General features: G+C 43.5%; 1 protein-coding gene across 4 annotated transcripts in view; it reads left to right on the plus strand.

Annotated features, from left to right (window-relative positions):
• Nucleotides 1–23,913, plus strand: part of LOC141100387 (uncharacterized) — a 40,445-nt gene extending 16,532 nt beyond the window's left edge. For all 4 annotated transcript variants that reach the window (XM_073588840.1, XM_073588843.1, XM_073588842.1 and 1 more), the window contains 5 exons: nt 17,415–17,582; nt 20,184–20,387; nt 20,961–21,164; nt 22,056–22,259; nt 22,519–23,913. In XM_073588840.1, coding sequence (XP_073444941.1) covers nt 17,415–17,582; nt 20,184–20,387; nt 20,961–21,164; nt 22,056–22,259; nt 22,519–23,762 — 2,024 coding nt within the window. In that variant the 3' untranslated portion in view covers nt 23,763–23,913. The remainder of the gene's footprint in view (nt 1–17,414; nt 17,583–20,183; nt 20,388–20,960; nt 21,165–22,055; nt 22,260–22,518) is intronic.
• Nucleotides 23,914–25,176: the final 1,263 nt, after the last annotated feature.

A 25,176-nucleotide genomic window follows, 5' to 3' on the forward strand; every position in this document is an offset into this window, starting at 1 on the left:
AGTGGTGTCCAATTATAATAATAATAGCCCCCGGAAGGCGCTGGATGAGAAACGTGTGTTGGGGTGAGGAGGGACGCTGTGGTTTCCTTGCGGTTGCATTCTCCACTATTACTCTGCTAATATGTACTCTTTATTGCTCTTATGATTGTATGCTATTATAGCCTCTATTTAGCCAGGTAGTAGATGCATGGTTTCTGCCTATACGTCTTCTTAGTATGTCACTTGACTTGAACTATACCTACTAAGCCGCATGTAAGTCTATGCGCATTAGATTTCTTATGTGTTGAATTTACAACACAGCCAAGCGTCCCCCCTAGGTTAGGGCGCTCTTGTTCTTTACTACATTTTTTTTTTAATGTTTTTTTTGACTTTTTAAATTACCATCAATAAAGTATTGAAATTTTATTATTCTCTGGACCTCTTCGTTTGATAACTTTTTGTGATAGACCGAAAATTATGACTATGAGATACCAAAAGGAGTGAGGTTCCTATTCACAAGCTTAGAATCTATGAGGAAGTAGGGGGGACAAGAAAAGTGAATGGTAAAAATTGCTTGTGTTGTATGGTCCAGCGATCAATATAATAGGGTGTTCACATAATACTTCATGGGATGGTTACCAGCCAGTATCTGTATAAGTACCGATACAAAGTGCTATTAAGTGCATGAAGGGGGCGTGAACAGATGCTACAGGGGTCCTGAATTAGAAGAAAATTTTATGTGGGCAAAACAGGGATAGTTAGACAAGTGAGGTCAATAGGCCAGTCTAAAGAAATTTGTTTTTAAAACTGTGGATATTGCGGATTAATTGAATTGTCCTGGGTATTGCATTCCAAAGAATTGGCGCAGCACGCGAGAAGTCTTTGGAGGCGGGAGTGGGAGATTCGGATTATTGAGGATGTTAACCTTGGGTCATTATCAGAATGAAGAGCACATGTAGGGTGATAGACTGAGACGAGGGAGAAGATGTAGGATGGTGCTGAACCATGGAGCACTTTGTGGGTGAGAGTGATAAGTTTATACTGGACTCTGTAGCGAATGGGTAACCAGTGCAATGACGGGAACAGGGTGGATGCATTGGTGTAACGGTTGGTGAGGAATATGATCCTGGCTGCTGCATTCAGTACAGGGAGGAGGGAGAGGGGAGAGTTGAGGGAGACTAATCAGTATGGCTATGTGTTCACGTTGCGGATTTGCTTGCAGAAATTTCTGCAAGGTTTCTGCATCTCTTGGCAGAAAAACACAGTGGAAAATCTGCGTGTTTTTTATGAGTTTTTTTCATGCGTTTTTGTAATTCCATAGCGCTAAATAACGATATATTATGACAAAAAAAAGAATTGTGATGTAATTTCCTTGTTCAACCTATTATTTTTCATTCTCCATTGGAGACCATAATATCATTACACACAGTGCTGTGCAAATTAATTGGGACAAAGCATTTTTTTAAGTAGAATCGTAACCAGTTTTAACTGGTTTGAACAGGCACTCACACAGTATATACCATATATATATATATATATATATATATATATATATATATATATATATATATATATACACACATATATATATACACATATATATATATACACATATATATAATTATTTAAAAAAAAAAAATCATACAGACTCCTTTATTAACCATACTTACTGAGCTAGGTGCAGTGCAGGATGGAGGAGAGTGCATAGCGTTAGAGCAGGGGTCCCCAACCTTTTTTGCACCAGGGACCGGCTTCAAGCAAGACCATTCTTCCATGGCCCGGCAGGGCGAGAATGGAGGCGTGTCAGGGGTGGGGCTTTGGTCATAAGGGGGCGGGGCTATGGACAGGTTTAGTAGTCGGTGCATACTTATCATAATATAACATTTATAATGTGAATGAGACTCAACTCACCATAGGTTTTGAAGTGGGAGCACTGGGCTTGTTTCCATGTATCAGTGGGAGCACTGGGCTTGTTTTCCTCCAACAAGACGGTCCCATCTAGGGGTGATGGGAGACAGCGACACCCGAAGTGTGTTCCTTATGTCCAGTCTACTCCGTAATCTCGTTTTTGCTGCTGTCATTGCAGAAAATCCAGTTTCACACAGATAGGATGTTGGAAATGGAAGCAGAGTTTTCAGTGCTTTTGTGGCGATCTCAGGATATTCTGCCTTGACTTTAATCCAGAACGTTGGGAGATTTGACATCTCAAACATACTTTTAAGGCTACCATCATTTGCAATCTCAAGCAGTTGGTCTTCTTCAAGCACGGACAAGGTCGATTCACCTGGCTTGTTCACAAATGGGTTGCGAATCCATTCCTTCCTAGTTCGCGGGTCTTTTGTGGTTGGAAAGTAGTGCTCAAACTGTACTGAAAGCTGAGATAGATGATCATGCACTAGCTGGGAGAATGAAGGTTCAGGCTCGCTCTCTTCCAAAATCCCTGCTAATATTTGAAACATATCAAATATTCCTGTTCTCACTCGCCGTCCCCACACTTCTAGTTTGGCTTTAAATGCAGCAACTTTATCTGCCAGCTTGAAGGCAGTGGTCATTCTCCCCTGAAGTGACAGATTAAGTTTGTTCAACAAGTTGAATATGTCACATAAGTAAGCAAGTTTTGTGACCCATTCCTTACTACTGAAATGTGCTGCAAGTGGTGATTCTTTTTCTAAAAGAAATCTATGAAGCGGTTCTCTTAATTCAAAAACTCTGGCCAGTGCTTTACCTTTAGAAAGCCATCTGACTTCAGTGTGTAAGAGAAGACGCTTGTGCTCCGCATCCATCTCCTCACAGAGCTGCTCAAACAGACGTGAGTTAAGGGCGTATGCTTTGATGTGATTAATAACTTTAATCACATCTTGCAAAACGGTGTTAAGTTCAGGTGACATTTTTCGGCTTGCCAGCATTTCTCTATGGATGACACAGTGCGTAGACTCGCATTCAGATGCAACCTGTTTGACCCTAGTAGTCAAACCAGAAAACCGTCCAGTCATGGCAGCTGCTCCGTCCGTGCATATACCTACATAAAATGACCAGTTTAATTTTCCTGTTATGTAATCATCCAAAGACTTGAATAGTTCTGCACCTGTGGTGTTGGCTGCCAACAATAATGCACATAACATATCCTCATGCACATCCTCCTGGAAAATATATCGCACATAAACAAGCATCATTGCTTTGTTGTCAACATCAGTAGACGCATCAACCTGGATTGCATACCATGGTGACGTATTAATCCTCTCTAACAACTGTCCCTCGACGTCTTCTGCTATTTCATTAATTCGTCTAGTGACAGTGGTCGCTGAAAGAGGAACCTGTGCCACATTTTTAACTGCAGCCTCTCCAAAAAGTTCGTGGCAAATGTCCTTAGCAGCAGGCAGGATCAACTCTTCACCAATAGTGAAGGGCTTCTTAGCCTTAGCAATGCGGTTAGCCACCAAAAATGATGCTCTCAGTGCAGACACATTTGTTGATGTGGTGGCCTTCAATAATTTCTTCTGTCCTTCATGTTCACGCTTTTTTCTTTCAAAAAACTCCAAAGGCTTGTCTTTTGATGCAGGGTGCTTGGTCTGTAAGTGGCGAGCCAGTTTTGAAGGCTTCATGGCCTCATTGGATAGCTGGTCACCACATATCACACAGAGTGGGCATGGGGCGTTTGAATCGCCTGTTGCGATGAACCCATAATTTAAGTAGGACTCATTGTATTTTCTTTTAAATGCAGCTTTCTTTTTTTTTGCAGTCATGGAGTCTTCATCTATCTCATCATTAGGTCTTTCTCCCTTTTCAAAGAAGCTCTCTAGCAATGTTTGTTTTTTACTCATTTTACAAGAGTTGGAGGCGTAGTGGGCCCCTAACGCTGAAAGATGGATACTTCTACTGATGACTGTCACTGCTAATAATGATTGGAACCTACAAGGAAATGGAGCATTGAGCACTTAGAAAAAATTGTACTGGAGTTCTGTATACATGCTGATTATTTTTTAATCATGGTGTATACATGGCTCCGCTCCCACCCTTGTATACCTGGCTCTGCTTCCACTCTCCCATCCTGTATACATGGCTCCACTCTCCCTCCCTTGTATATATGGCTCCGTTCCCATTCTCCCTCCCCTGTATTTATGGCTCCGCTCCCATTCTCCCGGCCTCCCTTGTATATATGGCTCCGCTCCCAGTCTCCCGGCCTCCCTTGTATATATGGCTCCGCTCCCAGTCTCCCGGCCTCCCTTGTATATATGGCTCCGCTCCCAGTCTCCCGGCCTCCCTTGTATATATGGCTCCGCTCCCATTCTCCCTCCCCTGTCTATATGGCTCCGCTCCCATTCTCCCTCCCGTATATATGGCTCCGCTCCCATTCTCCCTCCCCTGTGTATATGGCTCCGCTCCCATTCTCCCTCCCCTGTGTATATGGCTCCGCTTCCATTCTCCCTCCCTTATATTTATGGCTCCGCTTGGCTCCCCCATCCTCCCCATCATACTTACCCTCACGTCGCTGTCGCTGAACTTCCTTCCCGTCGCTGCACGTCCCTGCATCTCGCGGCGCTTCAGCTTCTTCCTGTGCGGAGCGGTCACGTGCTACCGCCCATTAAGGTCCATGAATATGGACGCCACGCCTACGGGAGATGAGTGGCGTCCATATTCATGACCTTAAATGAGCGGTAGCACGTGACCGCTCAGCGCTGGATGAAGCCGCCGCTGGATGAAGCCGCCGCGGGATGCAGGGTGAGTATCAGCTGCTGCACCGCCCCCCGGCTCCCCTTGTGTCCGCGGACCGGCAAGGGCACTGCAACGGCCCGGTGCTGGGCCGCGGACCGGCGGTTGGGGACCCCTGCGTTAGAGGATTGGGAGAAAAGTTCCTGTCAGATATAGTCAATTTTTTTCTTTAACCCCTTCACGACCCATGACGCCTACCTAGGCGTCATGAAAAGTCGTGCCCAAACGACCTATGACGCCTACGTAGGCGTCATGCTATAAATAGCCCCCCTGCAGGTCGGGTGACCGGGGTCACTGAAATGTCACCCGACCCGCACACAAAGGACCCTTCAGAGTTAACACCTGGGGGTGTGGCTTAGCCCCCACGTGCCTACGATCGCTCTGATTGGCTGTTAAAAGTGAAACTGCCAGAGCGATTGTAACATTTCGCCATTGAAAATTGGTGAAATATTACAATCCAGCCATGGCCGATGCTGAAATAGCATCGGACATGGCTGGACACCGAGACCCGACCCCCCCCCCACACACACACACACACACACACACACACACACACACACACACACACCGTCTGACGGCACCGATCGGCAGCCGCCGTCATAATCTGCCTTCCCTGCGCCCCCCCAGCCCTCCGATCACCCCTCTGATCACCCCCTCTCACCCTCCTTTGTGCCTCCGACCTCCCGCTATCCGTCCCGGTGTCCCGCCGTCCAGCGTCATGGGCGCCGCCATCTTGGAAGATGGCGGGCGCATGTGCAGTGCGCCGAATCGAATCTGCAACGCTGCAGATTCATTCACTTATTTTGATCACTATGATAAACTTTCATAGTGATCAAAATAAAAAAAAGTAAATCACCGCCCCCCTTATCACCCCCATAGGTAGGGACAAATAATAAAAGTAAAAAAAAAAAAAATTTATTTTTCCGTTAGGGTTGGAATTAGGGTTAGGGTTGGAATTAGGGTTAGGGTTGTAATTGGGATTAGGGTTGGGTTGGGGTTGGGATTACGGTTAGGCTTGTGGTTAGGGTTAGAGTTGGGATTTTGTTAGGGGTGTGTTGGGATTAGGGTTGTGGTTAGGGTTATGATTAGGGTTGGGATTAGGGTTAGGGGTGTGTTGGGGTTAGGGTTGGAGATAGAATTGAGGGGTTTCCACTGTTTAGGCACATCACGGGTCTCCAAACGCGACATGGAGCCACCATTTATTCCAGCCAATTTTGCGTTCAAAAAGTCAAACGGTGCTCCCTCCATTTCGAGCCCCGACGTGTGCCCAAACAGTGGTGTACCCCCACTTATGGGGTATCAGGGTACTCAGGAAAAATTGCACAACAACTTTGGGGGTCTAATTTCTCCTGTTACCCTTGGGAAAATAAAAAAATGGGGGCTAAAATAATTATTTTTGTGGAAAAAAAAAAAGATTTTTTATTTTCACGGTTCTGCGTTATAAACTTCTGTGAAGCACTTGGGGGTTCAACGTGCTCACCACACATCTAGATAAGTTCCTTGGGGGGTCTAGTTTCCAAAATGGGGTCACTTTTGGGGGTGGAGGTGGCATGGGGGGTGGGGTTAGAACAGTTAATAATTTAAGAAAGAATAGAGTTACAGAGAGATACATAAAGTGCATGTATACTAATGCCAGAAGTCTCGCCAACAAAATGGAGGAATTGGAGTTAATGTTGTTGGAACCTAATTATGACATGGTGGGGATATCTGAGACATGGCTGGATGAGAGCCATGACTGGGCGGTTAATTTACAGGGCTATAGTCTGTTCAGAAATGACCGTACAAATAAGCGAGGGGGAGGCGTGTGTTTATATGTAAAATCATCCTTAAAACCCATCCTTCGTGATAATATATATGAATCTAATGAAAATGTAGAGTCCCTGTGGGTAGAGATAAGGGGAGGGGGGAAAAATAATAAATTACTGATAGGGGTTTGTTATAAATCTCCAAAAATAATGGAAGCTACAGAGAATATCCTCATAAAGCAAATAGATGAAGCAGCGACTCAAGGAGAAGTCATTATTATGGGGGACTTCAACTACCCTGAAATACATTGGGGAACCGAAACCTGCAGTTCCAGCAAAGGTAATAGGTTTCTGACAACGATGAGAGACAATTACCTTTCACAACTGGTTCAGGACCCAACAAGAGGGGGGGCACTGCTAGACCTAATATTAACCAACAGGCCAGACCGCATATCAAATGTAAGGGTTGAGGGTCACTTGGGTAATAGTGATCACAAATTAATAAGTTTTCATGTATCCTTTAATAAGATGTGTAGTAGAGGGGTTACAAGGACACTAAACTTCAGGAAGGCAAATTTCCAAAGGATGAGAGATGATCTTGGTGCAATTAACTGGGACGATATCCTGAGACATAAAAATACACAAAGAAAATGGGAGACGTTTATTAGCATCCTGAATAGGACCTGTGCACAATATATACCGTATGGGAATAAACATGCGAGAAATAGGAGGAAACCACTATGGCTAAATAGAGCTGTAAGGGGCGCAATAAGAGATAAAAATAAAGCATTTAGAGAATTAAAGCAAGTAGGTAGTGATGAGGCATTAACTAAATACAGAAGATTAAATAAATTCTGTAAAAAGCAAATCAAGACAGCAAAGATTGAGACAGAGAGACTCATTGCCAGAGAAAGTAAAAATAATCCCAAAATATTCTTTAACTACATAAATAGTAAGAAGCTAAAAAATGATAGTGTTGGTCCCCTTAAAAATAGTCTGGGTGAAATGGTGGATGAGGATGAGGAAAAAGCCAATATGCTAAATGACTTTTTTTCGACAGTATTTACACAAGAAAATCCCATGACGGATAACATGATCAGGGATAAAAATTCTCCATTAAATGTCACCTGCTTAACCCAGCAGGAAGTACGGCGGCGTCTACAAATCACTAAAATTGACAAATCCCTGGGCCCGGATGGGATACACCCCCGAGTACTGCAGGAATTAAGCAGTCATAGATAGACCACTATTTTTAATCTTTAAAGATTCCATAATAACAGGGTCTGTACCACAGGACTGGCATATAGCAAATGTGGTGCCAATATTCAAAAAGGGGACAAAAACTGAACTTGGAAATTATAGGCCAGTAAGTTTAACCTCAACTGTGGGTAAAATCCTGGAGGGTTTTCTAAGAGATACTATACTGGAGTATCTGAAGAAAAATAACCTCATGACCCAATATCAACATGGGTTTACAAGGGACCGTTCCTGTCAGACTAATCTGATAAGCTTTTATGAAGAGGTAAGTTCCGGACTGGACCAAGGGAATGCAGTGGACGTGGTGTACATGGACTTTTCAAAAGCTTTTGATACGGTGCCACACAAAAGGTTGATACATAAAATGAGAACAATGGGGATAGGGGAAAATATGTGTAGGTGGGTTAAGAGCTGGCTCAGGGATAGGAAACAAAGGGTGGTTATTAATGGAGCACACTCGGACTGGGTCACGGTTAGCAGTGGGGTACCACAGGGGTCAGTTTTGGGCCCGCTTCTTTTTAACATATTTATTAATGACCTTGTAGGGGGCATAGAGAGTACAATTTCAATATTTGCAGATGACACTAAACTCTGCAGGGTAATTAATACAGAGGAGGACAATTTTATATTACAGGAGGATTTATGTAAACTAGAAGCTTGGGCTGATAAATGGCAAATGAGCTTTAATGGGGATAAATGTAAGGTCATGCACTTGGGTAGAACGAACAAGTTGTATAATTATGTGCTTAATTGTAAAACACTGGGCAAAACAGTCACTGAAAAAGACCTGGGTGTATGGGTGGACGACAAACTCACATTTAGTGGCCAGAGTCAAGCAGCTGCTGCAAAGGCAAATAAAATAATGGGATGCATTAAAAGAGGCATAGATGCTCATGAGGAGAACATAATTTTACCTCTATATAAGTCACTAGTGCGACCACACTTAGAATACTGTGTACAGTTCTGGTCTCCGGTGTATAAGAAAGACATAGCTGAACTGGAGCGGGTGCAGAGAAGAGCAACCAAGGTTATTAGGGAACTAGGGGGTCTGCAATACCAAGACAGATTATTACACTTGGGGTTATTTAGTTTGGAGAATCGAAGGCTTAGGGGTGATCTTATTACAATGTATAAATATATGTGGGGACAATACAAAGACCTTTCTAATGATCTTTTTACTCTTAGACCTGTGACGGGGACAAGGGGGCATCCTCTACGTCTGGAGGAAAGAAGGTTTAAGCATACTCACAGACGCGGATTCTTTACTGTAAGAGCAGTGAGACTATGGAACTCTCTGCCATATGATGTTGTAATGAGTGATTCACTACTAAAATTTAAGAAGGGACTAGATGCCTTTCTTGAAAAGTATAATATTACAGGGTATATACACTAGTCTCCTTAATATTGCGTTGATCCAGGGAGCTAGTCTGATTGCCGTATGTGGAGTCGGGAAGGAATTTTTTTCCCCAATGTGAAGCTTACTGTTGCCACATGGGTTTTTTTTGCCTTCCTCTGGATCAACATGTTAGGGCAAGTTCGGATAGGATATGGGTTGAACTAGATGGACTTAAAGTCTCCCTTCAACCTTAATAACTATGTTACTATGTTACTTGTGCGGGGTTTCCACTGTTTAGGTACATCAGGGGCTCTGCAAACGTAACATGACGCCCACAGACCATTCCATCAAGTCGGCATTTCAAAACGTCACTACTTCCATTCCGAGCCCCAACGTGTCCCCGAACAGTGGTCTCCCCCCATATATGGGGTACCAGCGTACTCAGGACAAACTGGACAACAACTTTTGGGGTCCAATTTATCCTGTTACCCTTGTGAAAATAAAAAATAGTGGGCTAAAAATCATTTTTTGAGGAAAAAAAATATTTTTTTATTTTCACAGCTCTGTGTTATAAACTTCTGTGAAGCACTTGGGGGTTCAAAGTGCTCACCACACATCTAGATAAGCTCCTTGGGGGTCTAGTTTCCAAAATGGGGTCACTTGTGGGTGTTTCTACTGTTTAGACACACAGGGGCTCTCCAAACGCGACATGGCAACCGCTAAATATTCAAGCATATTTTACATTCAAAAAGTAAAATGGCGCTCCTTGCCTTCTGATCCCTGCCATGCTCCCAAACAGTGGTTTATGACCACATATGAGGTATCGGTGTACTCAGGAGAAATTGCCCAACAATTTTTAGGATACATTTTATCCTGTTACCCATGTGAAAATGAAAAAACTGATGCTAAAAGAAAATTTTGGTTGGAAAAATTAAAATGTCCATTTTCTCATTCCATGTTGCTTTGGTTCCTGTGAAGCACCTGAAGGGTTAATAATCTTCTTTAATGTAGTTTTGAGGGGTTCAGTTTTTAGAATGGTGTCACTTTTGGGTATTTTCTGCCATATAGACCCCTCAAAGTGACTTCAAATGTGAGGTGGTCCCTAAAAAAATGATTTTGTAAATTTTGTTGTAAAAATGAGAAATTACTGGTCAACTTTTAACCCTTATAAGTTCCTAACAAAATAAAATGTTTCCAAAATTGTGCTGATGTAAAGTAGACATGTGGGAAATGTTATTTACTAACTATTTTGTGTCACATAACTCTGGTTTAACAGAATAAAAATTCAATATTTGAAAATTGCAAAATTTTCAAAATTTTCGCCACATTTCCATTTTTTTCACAAACGCAAAAATTATCGACCTAAATTTACCACTATCATGAAGCCCAATATGTCACGAAAAAACAATCTCGGAATCGCTAGGATGCATTGAAGCGTTCCTGAGTTATTACCTCATAAAGGGACATTGGTCAGAATTGCAAAAAATGGCCAGGTCGTTAAGGTCAAAATAGGCTGGGTCATGAAGGGGTTAAAATAATTGATCAGATCATCATCACTGAGGTCAGTGTTGGGGCCTGTTCTCTTGAATTGAGGAAAGAATGAAAAGTGTCAAATAGTCGTTTGGGATTATTGGATAGTGCTGAGGTTGTTGAAGTAAGTTTGGTGGGGGAGGTGAAAGGCAGAGTTGTATGTTTTTAAACCTATGATGGATTGGGGGACGTGGCCTGGAGTGAAATGTGAGCAGAGGTGTGTTGCTACAGCTCCCGCACAGCATCTAGCCAGGACATTCCTTGTGGCACCCAGAGACGCTCCAGTTCATCCCCACTGTGAGGCTTAAGGTGCAGTGATCCTACAAACCACTTGGAATGTACAGGCGCCATCCATGACCGGCAAAAGAGGCCTCAGAAAGAACGCCGGGGGTCCGGACAGGAAGGCCCAAGATGGCTCCCATGGCACCAGTGAGATTGAAGTGGAGGAGGGACCAGCTCAGGGAGAGAGGAGGCAGATGGACGCTGTCAGCAAACTGAGAGGGGTGAAGGGGAGCAGGAGCTGGAGGAGAAAGACGATGATGAGAGCGAGCACGGGAGCCGGAGCGGCTCACAGGGAGGCAATGCAGGACATGGCGAGGTGGCTGCAGAGCTGATGCTGGGGAAGATGGGGAGTTGCTCTTGCTGGAGGACCCGACTCTAAAAGATGTTTTTCGCGCCATTATACACTGTGATTCCTCCATTATCAGCATGGGTAGGAAAAGTTGAAAAAAGAGTCAGCTCTGCAGAGGACTATATAGTGAGAGCCGAGAAGGAATCTAAGCAAATGGCATTGGCCCTCAATGCTGTCCAGGCCAAAGTGGACGACCTGGAAAACAGGTCTCGACGAATCTGAGGCTGGTCGGCGTGCCGGAAAAAGCTGAGGGCAATACCCCTACGGAATTCTTGAGAAGTGGCTAATGGATAAAATGGGTGCTGATAAGCTGTCTCGGTTCTATGCCATTGAACGAGCCCACCGGGGCCCTACATATCCCCTCCACCCTGGCCATCCACCACAGACTGTAATAGCTAAAGTGCTCCATTATCGGGACAGATATACCATTTTGAAGCTAGCTAGGGACCACCACGATCTCGCGATTAATGGCTCCGCAATTTCCTTCTTTCCGGATTATTCTATCAAAGTGCAGAAGCAGAGAGCTAGGTTTATCGACATCAAGAAAAGGCTACGGGAGATTGGTGTGACGTATTCCATGCTATACCGTGCCAAGTTGCGGATTGTAGCTGCAAACAAAGTTCACATTTTCACTGAAGCCAAAGATGCACTTAGATGGCTGGACTGCAACACAAAACAACTGCGGCTGGAGAAGGCTAGAGACTCTGCTGACTGAGGGTCTCATGAATTGCTTGTTTTCCTACTTGGCGCTTCTGGTAGCCTCCTGGAAGATTTTTGTGGTGTTACTATTGTTCACAAGGTTAAGTCATAACGGATCCTTGCATTGAGGGATCTGATGCGGGACTGGATATGGAGAGTTAAAGGACGGATAAGGATACTATACGCCTGTTTTTCCAGTACAGGAAAAGATATTTAGTTTTTTCTGTAAAAATTTTCCTTGGTTAAAATAAAAAAAATTGAACCTGAAGTATTTTTTTTGTGAAAAAAAGTTAAATGTTGATTTTTTTTTTTTTTTTTTTAAATATTCAAAAAATTCCTGTGAAGCACCTGAAGGGTTAATAAACTTCTTGAATGTGGTTTTGAGCACCTTGAGGGGTGCAGTTTTTAGAATGGTGTCACTTTTTGGTATTTTCTATCATACAGACCCCTCAAAGTGACTTCAAATGTGATGTGGTCCGTAAAAATAAAATGGTGTTGCAAAAATGAGAAATCGCTGGTCAATTTTTAACCCTTATAACTTCCTAACAAAAAAAAATTTTGGTTCCAAAATTGTGCTGATGTAAAGTAAACATGTGGGAAATGTGTGCCGTATCTCTGATTTAAGGGCATAAAAATTCAAAGTTGGAAAATTGCAAAATTTTCGCCAAATTTCCATTTGTTTCACAAATAAACGCAAGTTATATGAATGAAATTTTACCACTAACATGAAGTACAATATGTCACGAGAAAACAATGTCAGAATCACCGGGATCCATGGAAGCGTTCCAGAGTTATTACCTCATAAAGGGACAGTGATCAGAATTGTAAAAATTGGCCCGGACATTAACGTGCAAGCCACCCTTGGGGGTTAAGGGGTTAATGGTGGTACGGCGCATTAAGGTATTGTTTGGGAGGCTAGGAAGGCCTTTTTTAGGGGGATCTGTATTAAAGGGATATCTAAGGTTCAGATGAGCACTAAACAAAAACACCAGTTGATATTTAGGGAGCTAAGGGAGGCGGAGGAGGAACTGACCCTGAACCCGTCCACCAGGGCGGAGGAGAGACTTAAAAAGGCTCAGGCCGGTGTTAGTGCGCTGTCTCTGCGGAAGGCAGAACGAAAAAAGATGTTTTGAACTATGCAATATTTTGAGGAAGGAGAGAGAGACGGTCATTTCTTGGCCTTGGTGGCTGCTGCGCAGAGATAATGCCTAAATACTTGCCTTGAAGGGGGAGGCTGGGCGGTAAGTTAGAGATACCCTGGGTATATTGGAATGGTAGGCTTCTATAATAATCTATATAAGTCACAGATGCTGAGATTGATTTCTTGGTCAGAGCTGAGCTTTCGAAACTGTCGGCAGAGTCCCAACATTTTCTAGATGACCCATTTGACTTAAAGGAGTTGGAGGTGGCGTTGGCCTCTATGGTTAATTATAGAGCTCCAGGGGTGGATGGTTTTCCCGGGGAGGTGTATAAAAGATTTGGGAAAGTTTTGCTGGAAGTGTATAGGGCGGGGGTAGACAGGGGTGAACTCCCGCGGTCTATGCGGTAAGCAATTGTTGTGCTTCCTAAGAAAGGCAAAGACCCCACCGCACCGACATCGTACCGCCCAATCTCATTGCTAACGACAGATGTAAAACACTTGGCCAAAATGATGGCTAACCGTCTCAACAAGGTCATAACATCTATAATACATCCAAACCAGGTGGGCTTCATGCCTCACAAATCCACAGCGACAAATTTGAAGAGACTCTTCATTAACGTGAAAGCGGACAATGTAGGGCATAGAGCGATCCTGACATTAGACGCGGCCAAAGCATTTGATAGTGTAAAGTGGAGATACTTGCGGGCCACACTGCGTCATATGGGCTTTGGGGAGGTGTTCATCAGATGGGTTTAGTTTTTGTACACTGCTTCTAGAGCTAGAGTACGTGTCAATGGGCGGCTGTCTGAGGAGTTCTCCTTGTTTAGGGGCACATGACGGGTGTCCCTCCTTGTCCCCTTTGCTGTTTGCTATAGCAGTTGAGCCACTGGTGGCGGTGATACGGTGGGAACAAACTATTGTAGGATTTAAATATGGAACACATGAGGAAAATGTGGCCCGTTACGCTGACGACATGTTGTTGTTCTTGGGGGATGTAGGGGACTCCTTGAGGGCAGTGATGGCGGTCCTTGATGAGTACGCTGGTTTATCTGGGATTTGTATTAATTGGGACAAATCTGTACTGTTGCCGCTGGATCATGGGACTCTTGTTGAGGGGGATTGGCCAATTCAGGTTCAGGCGGTGGAGGAGTTCACCTACCTGGGCATTAGGGTGTCAAGTAATATTGAAGTCTATGAAAGGCTAAATTTGAACCCATTGATGGGCAAATTTAAACAAAAAATCACGGCATGGAGGAAACTAAACTTAACAATGGCTGGGCGTGCAAATTTAATTAAGATGATACTTATGCCTCAGCTCCTGTATGTGTTGCACAAGGCACCGGTTTGGTTTCCTCAGAATAGATTTTACAAGATTAATGCCATCTTTCGTGACTTGATATGGAAAGGAGGCCGAGCGCGTATTAAGCTAGAACTGATGCAACAGCCTAAGGGTCCCGTTTCACAGAGCGACGCATCAGCGATCCCGACAATGATACGACCTGGTAGGGATCGCTGGTGCGTCGCTGCATGGTCGCTAGTAAGCTACCAAACAGGCAGATCTCTTCAACGACGCACCAGCTATCCCGACAACGATGCGGCCTGGTAAGGATCGCTGGTGCGTTGTTACACAGCAGCTATTCTGGACGCAGCCTGCGTCCCTGGAGTTCTGCGTCGCCAGCGAGGTCGCTCAACGGCGTCAAACACAGCGATGTGCGCTGGCCAGCGGGACGCCGACGATGAAAAAATGGCCTAGGACCGCCGCTAGGTGTCACATGTAGCGAGATCGCTGTTGCGTCACAAATTGGTGACTCATCAGCGATCTCCCTAGCGATCTCGCTATGTGAGACGGGCCTTAAGTATGGTGGGGGCCTGGCTGTTCCCAACCCATGGCTGTATTACATTGGGTCTCAATACCAGCACTTTGTGGGATGGGGAATCACAATTTCACTAGTTCAGTGGGGAAGGTTATTTCTCATGTGGTGGGGAGGGACCCATTGTTGGCTGCCTTGGAGGTGGGTAGATTTCGGTTGAGTCCTAGGAGGTTTCCAACATTGGCGTTGCTTGAGAAACTGTGGAAATAAATTAAGCAGTGGAGGGGAATACAAGAGATACACATCCATTTGGCATGACCCACAGTTGACCGAATTGTCAAACCTATGGACTTTTGGACCATGGATGAGAATAGGTATATGGTATGTGTCGCAGCTGCTGGGTGGTGGGATGTTTAAAACATTTGAATCACTCAGGAAAGAGTTCCCTATGGAGCGTAATATGTTGTATCAGTATCTGCAGTTGCGGCAGGCATTTTCTAGACAGTGGAGAAGGTCACCGATTGTTGATACACAGTGACAGTATGCTGAATATAATTGGTTCACAGAGGAGCACTAAAGGTTTTATATCGATAATTTACAGGGGATTTTTGGAAACGTTTCTGGATAGACATCCAATGATGGCGAGAGCTAAATGGACGAGGGATTTGGTAGATATAACGGATGACCAATAGGAGTCGATTCTACAATATGTCCCCAAAATATCTATAAGCGGGTCTGGGAGGGTATTGCAGTTATTCACCATACATAGGGTATACAGGACCCCTGGGTGGATGAAAAAGGCCGGACTACGGGCGGGCTCTAATTGTCCGAGGTGTACGATGGAAGAAGCTGACAGCCTCCACATGCTGTGGTCCTGTTCCAGATAGTGGTCATAAATTTAATAGAGAAAGTGATGGGCACAAGTGTTTCTTGAGATCCATTGACATGCATTTTAGGATGTGTGGAGGGGGTGGCGACAAATAGATGGGGCAGACTTGCAATAGCCAGAATGCTTTATGTTGCAAGGAAGACTATTACACTGCACTGGCAAGACGAAAATCCTCCTACTAGAATGGAGTGTTTGAGCAGAGATAACTTTGTAATTCTTATAGAGCGGAGCGTTTTCATGAAGAGAGGTACAATGAATCATTACGAGGGCAATTTGGGGAGGCTCGTTGGACTTTCCTTGGCTGGCCTCTGTAGATCTGGTCAGAGATGGGATACTAGGGTTGTAAGAATGTGTGCAACATGAAATAGCTAGACAAAGATTTTGGAAGCGTGACGTTGGGGGGGAATAGGGAAGGGTTCTGTTTTTTTTGTTTAGGGGGATGTTTTTGGTTTTACTGTATTCTCTTTTAAAAAAGGAAAGTAATACTGTCTATATACTTTTGCGTGCATATGTATGTAATGTCATTTTCTTTGCGTTCCTCCATAAAAATTATTTGATTTAAAAAGGAAAACTTATAATGGATTAAATCTTCTGCCAAGTTGGATTTTCTCCACAGATGTTTGGCGCACTTGGAGCACCGCTGGAGAAAATGTGTTTGCAGCGTGTGCCAGGGTTGTCGCCATCTGTGCCGAGTTGTCCTATGTGTAGGAGGTGTAGCTTTGTCTGGGGCACTTTGCAGTGTGTCATTATAATATTTCGGTGCAGAGTCAGGACATGAGAGGGAGGAGATTGGGGCCAATGATGACTGCAAATTCTTCGTAAGTTTTTGGGTGTTAATGGCACGTATATTCTGATATGTATGGTAAGTTGGGGGTATCCTCAGTGGGTGAAAGTTTCTGACAGAGAATGAAAGAAGGGTGTGGTCAGAGAGCGGGAGAGGGGAGTTATTAAAATCATTCACTGAGCCGTGCCGGGAGAATATCAGGTCCAGACTATTCCGGTCTTCACTTGTAGGAGAGTTTGTAAGCTGTGCAAAGTTGAAAGAGGAAGTTAGAGAGAAAAGATTAGTGGCAGATGGGGAAAGGGGATCACCAATAAGTATGTGGTTGTCGGCAGATGGGGAAAGGGGATCACCAATGAGTATGGGGTTGTTACAATGTAGAGGGATCGTCCTTATTCTCATTTGCACAGGGAAACACGATAAGCAATGGGATGAAACTAAAAAGGAGAAGATATAGATTAGATATTAGAAAACATTTTTTGACAGAGTGATCAATGAGTGGAACAGGCTGCCACGAGAGGTGGTGAGTTCTCCTTCAATGGAAGTCTTCAAACAGAGGCTGGACAGACATCTGACTCGGATGATTTAGTGAATTCTGCATTGAGCAAGGGGTTGGGCCAGATGACCCAGGAGGTCCCTTCCAACTCCTAACATTCTCTGGTGAAATCCTTGACACAATTTGCATTTAACACTTGCAGATTTTGTGAAAAATATCCACCTTGTCTGCACTTGGCCATAGAGATTGTAAGGAGTCCATTTGATAAAGCCTAGACACGATTTCCATACATTAACACACCATGATGAAAAGAAACTCTTGCAACAATGTCGTGACTTGTGTCAACTTTTATTTAATATATAGAATTGGAAAACTAAGATTGTGTATGAATCTTGTTTTACGGTTGCAGATGTGCAGCCCGTCGGTATGAAAGAGGAGCCGGAGTATCATTCAGAGACTGAAGTGTCCGCTGGATATTGGACATCGGAGAGTTCTGTGGGCAGCAAATCGGGACGTCTGTCACATAGAGTTGAAGTCACTATAGGGCAAGATCTGGCAGATCGAAGTTTATATAATGGTAATATGTTGTTTTATTTCATCCATTCATTCATTTATTATTTTTTTTTCTATTAATTGCACATATTTCACAATAAATATATATATAAATTACAAGAAATAAACCCATTCTATGTCACCAACACCCCAACACTTTTTTCTTTGGTAGAGAAGAAGGAATAATAATAAAATGATATGGGTAGGTCATCAGTATCATTGTAGTGGAAAACCTCCTTTAACCCTTAATAGGAATCTGTTACCAGGTTTTTGGTAGCCCAACTGATAGCAGCATGGTGTAGGGACTGAGGCCCTGATTCCATGTGCAATGTGTTACTTACTCGGCTGCTTGTTGTAGTTTTTATAAAACCACTGCTTTATCTATTGGGGATTATCACTAGAGGACTAGTAAATCTGCTGCCAGGTAGTCCAACCACGTCCCTATCACTGAGTAGCAGATTTCTGCCTATGCACTGTGTACAAAGAAAGCTGTCAATCAGTGGTGGGGGCGAGGCTATACAGAGCTCGTGAATGTGGAGAACTACATAGTAACAGGGGTACTAGTCATGTGGTGATAATCTCCTGCTGATAAAATAGTGAGTTTATCAAAAATACAGCAAGCAGCCCAGTAAGTAACACATCGCTGGAATCCAGGTCTCATTCCCTAAATAATGCTGCTCTCAGATTTGGTAGAAAAACCCTGCTGACAGATTCCCTTTAAATTGTTAATCACTGTGAATAAGCAAGTTTCTTGTTTATGAAAGCAATTTAGTAGCAAATATACACTGCTCAAAAAAAATAAAGGGAACACTAAAATGCCACATCCTAGATATAACTGAATTCCAGTGGCAAATCCTTATTCATTACATAGTGGAATGTGTTGAGAACAATAACACATAAAAATGATCAATTTAAATCAAAATTTATATCCCACGGAGGTCTGAATTTTGCATAATACTCAAAATCAGAGTGGAAAATCAAATTACAGGCTGATCCAACTTCAGTGCAAATGCCTCAAGGACATGATGTTAGTGGCCTGCTGGAGGTAATTTTGCAGGGCTCTGGCACTGCTTCTCTTTGTATAAAGGAGGAGGTAGCAGTCCTTTTGCTGGGTTGTTGCCCTCCTATTGCCGCCTTCGCGTCTCCAGGTATACAAGCCTGTCTCCTGGTGTCGGCTCCATGCTTTGGACACTATGCTGTCAGACACAGCTACCCTTCTTGCTACAGCTCACATTGATGTGCCATCCTACCCTACCCGCGCCCTCCGTTCTGCTGATGACCTGAGGTTAGCATCCTCAATAGTCAGAACCTCCCACTCCCGTCTCCAAGACTTTACACGTGCCGCGCCAATTCTTTGGAATGCACTTCCCAGGTCAATACAATTAGTTCCCAATCCCCACAATTTTAAGCGTGCCCTGAAAACGCATTTATTCAGACAGGCCTATCGCCTCAACACATTAACCTAATCTATCCCTGTGTGGCACAGCCAAAAGTTTCACCATAACCAGGTTCCCTGCATCATGTTCCCACATGCTTTATGCATCCATTAGCCCTCTGTGTTTGTACTGTTACACACTTAACATTATGGCTGGTCCATACAATCAGGGCAACTGTTACCACCCACCTTTCGTGTCTACCTCTTTCCTCATAGACTGTAAGCTTGCGCGCAGGGCCCTCATTCCTCTTGGTATCTATGATCTATGTGATTATTGTTATCCTGTAATGTCTATCGTCTGTACAAATCCCCTCTGAAATGTAAAGTGCTGCGGAATATGTCGGCGCTATAAAAATTAAATTTATTATTATTATCCTGGATGAGCTGCACTACCTGGGCAACTTCTGTGGGTTGTGGACACCGCATCATGGTACTGTACTTCTAGGGGTGAGAGCAATGACAAAATGCAAAAGTGTCCAAAACAACAGCCACAAAGGATGAGAACAGAGAAATGGTCTGTGGTCACCCACTGCAGAACCACTTCTTTATAGGGGTTGTCTTGCTAATTACATATCCTTTCTACCTGTTGTCTGTTCCATTTGCACAACAGCAGGAGAAATTAGTTCACAATCGGTGTTGCTTCGTAACTGGACAGGATGATTTCACACAAGTGTGATTGACTTGTAGTTACATTGTGTTGTTTAAGTGTTCCCTTTATTTTTTTGAGCAGTGTACATTGGTATATATCCAACACCCCTTCCCAATATATACTGTATGCCCATTTTACAGAAGAAGAATTATTGGTTTAATTCAGTAATCGCTTTTCATAAATATCATAAATATGCACTTATACAGAGCCCAACTCACCAAAAATGGAGAATTTTGCTCTCCTGACAAGGCCCTGAGATTTGATGGGAAATATCAGGAATGCTTTCCAACTTAAAAAGTGGTGATAAGCGCAGAGTGACCAGTTTGCCTCTGAAACCCCTAACCTAAACATTTATTCCCGTTTTTCAGAATATACCGCCCCTCACTCTTCTTTATAGTTAAAGTCCCTTTCCCTCATCAGCCATTATAGGCAAAGCATGTACTCCGCTCTTAGACCTCCATTGCCTACATGATAATCCCACCATGGTTGGTTTGATCTATGCAACAAAGGTCACGTATGAATCTTTTATTCACCTTTTGTAGACGTGCAACCATTTGCAGTGAAAAAGGAACCTGAGTATTTTTCAGAGACCGATGTGTGCATGAGATATTGGACGGCGGAAAGTTCTATGTGTCACAAACAGAACCTTTTGGTGCGATCACAAAATTGCAGTGGACCTGAGCAGCCGGCCTATGATGCAGAAGACTCCAGAAGGCAAGACCTGGTAGACCAAAGTTTTTATAATGGTAAAAAAGCTATTTTTATGTAATTTATGTGATCTAAAATTTATACTTCACAGTTATTATACAGTATAAAACAGACAAGACCAGAGATAAAAGCAAAATAAGCAAATACACTGCAGTAAATAAATAGCAATAGTGCATGAAAATAACATAGGATTCTTTGTTAACATAATCTTGATCACAAAAACATAAAAGCCATCCCACCACATCACGGTGACCCTATTCGGGACGATCCTAACTTCTAGTAGTAAAACCTCACCATAGGTCAAGTGACATAGTGTGAATATGGGCTGAGAAGGACTGAGACTCAGCTAATGGACACCCAGCCATGGGGAACTATATGAAAGTAATATCCAGCTCAAGGAAAATATGAATTAATGGAGCTTTTAGTTGTTTTTATGTGCTGCTTAACATGACACACAATCACTCCTACATCAAAAGATCGCTGCTTTATTCAAATTCCCAACGCGTTTCAAAGTGAAAATCACTTCTTCCTCAGGGGATGATAATTCCACCATGGTTGGTTAGATCTATGCAACAAAGGTCACGTATGAATCTTTTATTCCCCTTTTGTAGACATGCGACCATTTGCAGTGAAAAAGGAACCTGAGTATTGTTCAGAGACCGATCTGTCCACAAGATATTGGACGGCGGAAAGTTCTATGTACCACGAACAAAAGCCTTTAGTACAATCTCAAAATTACAGTGGCCTTGAGCAGCCGGTGTGTCACTCAGAAGACTCAACAAGGCGAGACATGGTAGACCAAAGTTTTTATAATGGTAATAAAGCTATTTTTTATGTATTTTATGTGATCTAGTATTTATACTCCACAATTAATATATGACATAGAAGACTCCTACTTGTCATACAACTCGCCCCATCACCCTCTGCCATAAAACTACCACGGAGATAGGTGCACTCATACATGGCCACTTTTCCAGCTCTACTTTTCTTTATCAAAGTGCTATAATGGAGTCCATACACCTGATGAAGACGGATCCGTCGAAACGCGTTGTGGTTTAACCCCATCTCTTGTCTGAGTCTCTTTCCTGCGCTCCTATGACCGTTTCCATTTTCTCATTGCTCCTATCCTCCATTGGAGGTTTTCGGCTGGAGCTTCGGTGGAGACCTGACATTTTTGTCTGCCCCTGGGTTGCTTCCTAAGCGCTCCTCTATGACCGTTTATCACTGACTCTTATAATGGAGTCCAGAGACCCTCTCTCTGCTAATGCATGAGGGTCCAAACACGCCCACATAGTACATCAGTAGTACGTTCCATCCCTGCTCCCTTTGGGGTGTTATTACAAGATAGAAAACAGATTGTGAGTCTCCAAATTAGAGAATTTGCCTCCCCTTCAAAGCTTATAGGATTTTAAGTACTTAATCATCAAAATCACTTTCTAGTTTGTATCCCGGAACAAGAGGAATGAATCTGTAGTGTGTCTCTGAATCCTCTAAGTCAGAGAAGGTCTTTCAGCTCTCCTATGTCTTATTTTCATTTTTTCTCATCGATCTTTTCTTAGACCTCTGCCTTGTGCCGATTTATGGTTTTTGAACTCCTAAAAAAACAAAAACACTTGGTGTGAACATATCCTAAGTCTTTGTGCACATGGCGTCTTTTAGATTCCAGCCTAAGGGTCACATATAAATCTTTTGTGTTTGTCTTTCAGCTGCACAATCCATCACAGTCAAAGAAGAGCCAGAGTATTTTTCTGAAACTGATGTGTCCTCCAGATATTGGACAGCGGAACGTTCTGTGTACGTTAAACAAGAACTTATGTTACCAGTGGAAATGTGCAATGGAGAGGAGAAGCCGGTCTGTCGTTCTGGAGACTCTACAAGACAAGACCTGGTAGAACAAGGTTTCAATAATGGTAATAGATTTTTTTTGTTCTGACATATGGTGGCCTGTCTGCCTCTGACGTCAGGTCAGGATACCTTAAATTGAATATTTAATCCCACACTTGGCCCCACTTACTGCTTTCGGGTCGTAGTCCCTTCCTTTGTCACCTATCATAGAAAAGTTGTCATTGCCTAAATGAAACTCCCACCCTGGTTGATTAGGTTTCTACTAACCATGGTGCAAATACAGCAAAGGTCATATGTGAATATTCTGTTTTTTTTCTGTTGCAGATCCGCAACCCATCACAGTGAAAAGGGAGAATGAGTATTTTTCTGATGAGACTGATGTGTCCAGCACAGATTGGGAAGTGGGAAATTCTGTGTCCGGCGAACAAGAATTTATGTTACAAGTGCAAAAGTGCAATGGCGTCGAGCAGCCAGTCTATCATTCAGAAGATGCTACCAGACAAGACCTGGTAGACCAAAGCGTCAATAATTGTAATAAATCTTTAGTTCAGCCAATTGGTGACCAGTCTGAAGGAACAACGTGGGTTGGGTCAGGTGCCACCAAGTGTGAAGTGATGGTTGAGCATAAATCCCACCTCACTGAGCGATCTTACAAATGCACAGACTGCGGAAAGTGCTTCAACCGTAGTTCACATCTATTAAGACACCAGAGAATCCATGCAGGCGAGAGACCTTATTCCTGTGGGATATGCGGAAAAACTTTCATTGATAGCTCCCAGCTTGTCATACATAGAAGGACGCACACCGGGGAGAAGCCATATGCCTGCAGTGAATGTGACAAGAGGTATATATGTAAGTTGCACCTTGTGAGACACCAGCGATCACACACGGGTGAGCGGCCATACGTGTGCAGCAAATGTGGTAAAAAGTTTGCTCAGAGCTCCAATCTTCTCACTCACTTGAGAACTCACACAGGGGAGAAGCCATATTCTTGTTCTAATTGTGAAAAATGCTTTATCCGGAGGTCCCATCTTGTGCGTCATCAGCGGATTCACACAGGACAGGGGCCCTATGCTTGTAATGAATGTGAGAAAAGCTTCACGGATAGTTCTGGTCTGCTAAAACATCTGAGAACACACTCAGGGGAAAAACCTTTTGCCTGCAGCCAGTGCCCAAAATCATTTATGGACAAGTCCGCCTTGGCCAACCATCAGAGAACTCACACAGGAGAGCGGCCATATCCTTGTAGAGACTGCGGGAAAACGTTCTCTCACAGCTCCGCTCTGGTGAAACATGTCCGTATTCATACTGGTGAAAAGCCGTATGCATGCAGAAAATGTGGGAAAAGCTTTTCTCAGACCTCGGCCCTTGTGAATCACGAGAGAATTCACACTGGACAAAAACCATTTTCTTGTTCTGACTGTGGGAAGTGTTTTACACAAGCGTCATCCCTTGTAAAACACCAGCGGACTCACACAGGAGTGAAGCCGTACACGTGCGGAGAGTGTGGGAAGAGCTTTACATACAGCTCCGTGCTTGTCAGACATGAGAGGACGCACAAAAAATAACACATTGCTTAAATATAAGTGGAGAAAAAAAAAACTTTCCCAATCATAAAAATACTGTTAGGCTAGTTTCACACTAGCGTTTATTCCATGCAGCGCACGGCGCTGCTAAGCCACGCCCCCTGCCGGCTCCCTGCCCGCCCCATCCGGTCATCGCCGCCTACTATCGCACACGGCTGCATGCGATCTGCGCACCCTGTCTTTAGCTTAGGGTGCGCAGATCGTGCGCTAGTAGGATTTTAGCGTGCGCTGTGCACTTTTGAAGGTGCGCCAAAATGCAACATGCGTTCGGCGCACACCGGCGCACCTTCAAAAGTGCGCAGCGCACGCTAAAATCCTACTAGCGCACGATCTGCGCACCCTATGCTAAAGATAGGGTGTGCGATAGTAGGCGGCGATGAGCGGATGGGGCGGGCAGGGAGTCGGCAGGGGGCGTGGCTTAGCGGCGCCGTGCGCTGCATGGAATAAACGTTAGTGTGAAACTAGCCTTAGCAACTCTTAATGGAGCGTTCCAGTATTAGGAAAAAGGAAAGCATTTTCTGTCAAATTACACTGAAGAGCAAAAGTGTACAAATGTTTTTAACTTTTGGCTTTCAGGCTCCATGTCTCACCATCTACTACTGCACTAATGTGAGACTATCATCATTTTATAGACAATTATCTTAGGCTACCTCTTACATAAGTTTGACTTGCAATATTTAGCATATGATTAGTTATGCAGATTCTTGTCATGTCACTGCATGTATGCGTGAGATTGCGAAGATGATCGTCTATAAAATGATGGTAAGCTCACGTTCGAAGCAGTAGTGGATGGTGAGATATGGCGCCTGAAAGTCAGAAGCTCTATCCATTGTTACCCCATGGCTCGTCAGTGTAAATCTGTTCTCTGGGAATAATTAAAATGTAATTTAAGAATAAATATAAAAGTATCTTTAACTAGCAAATAACATTAATTTTGTCTGTTGCCTTTTGGCCTCTTAACATGGGGTGTATTATGGCATCCAAAGAGTTGAGTTTTGGTCTCGTTTGACCAGACTATATTCTCCCAGTATTTTACAGGCTTCTCTAAATGGTGTTGAACAAACTTTAGACATGCTTTTTGCTCAGCCATGGTACATACCAGCCATCAAAGTTGAGTTCATTACTTATTTTCTTTGAAACAATTGTTCTTGCTGATTCCAGGTCTTTCTGTAGCTCACCACAAATAGTCATTAGCTCTTGGTCAACTCTTCTGATCACACGTCTGCAAAAACAATAATTTTTCAGGTGCCAATGGCATGGATATAGGGTATTTTTAGGGTGCAGAATTAAAAAATCCCAATACTTTTTGCTGAATAGTTTCTAGTTTTTGAGATAATTCATCCATGACAATAATGCATCCCCCTAATGCTACTTGTGTGTGATAACAAATGCAACA

This window comes from Dendrobates tinctorius, unplaced genomic scaffold (genome assembly GCF_039654945.1).
Source record: "Dendrobates tinctorius isolate UK_male_01 unplaced genomic scaffold, ASM3965494v1 ptg000104l, whole genome shotgun sequence".
Lineage (NCBI taxonomy): Eukaryota > Metazoa > Chordata > Amphibia > Anura > Dendrobatidae > Dendrobates > Dendrobates tinctorius.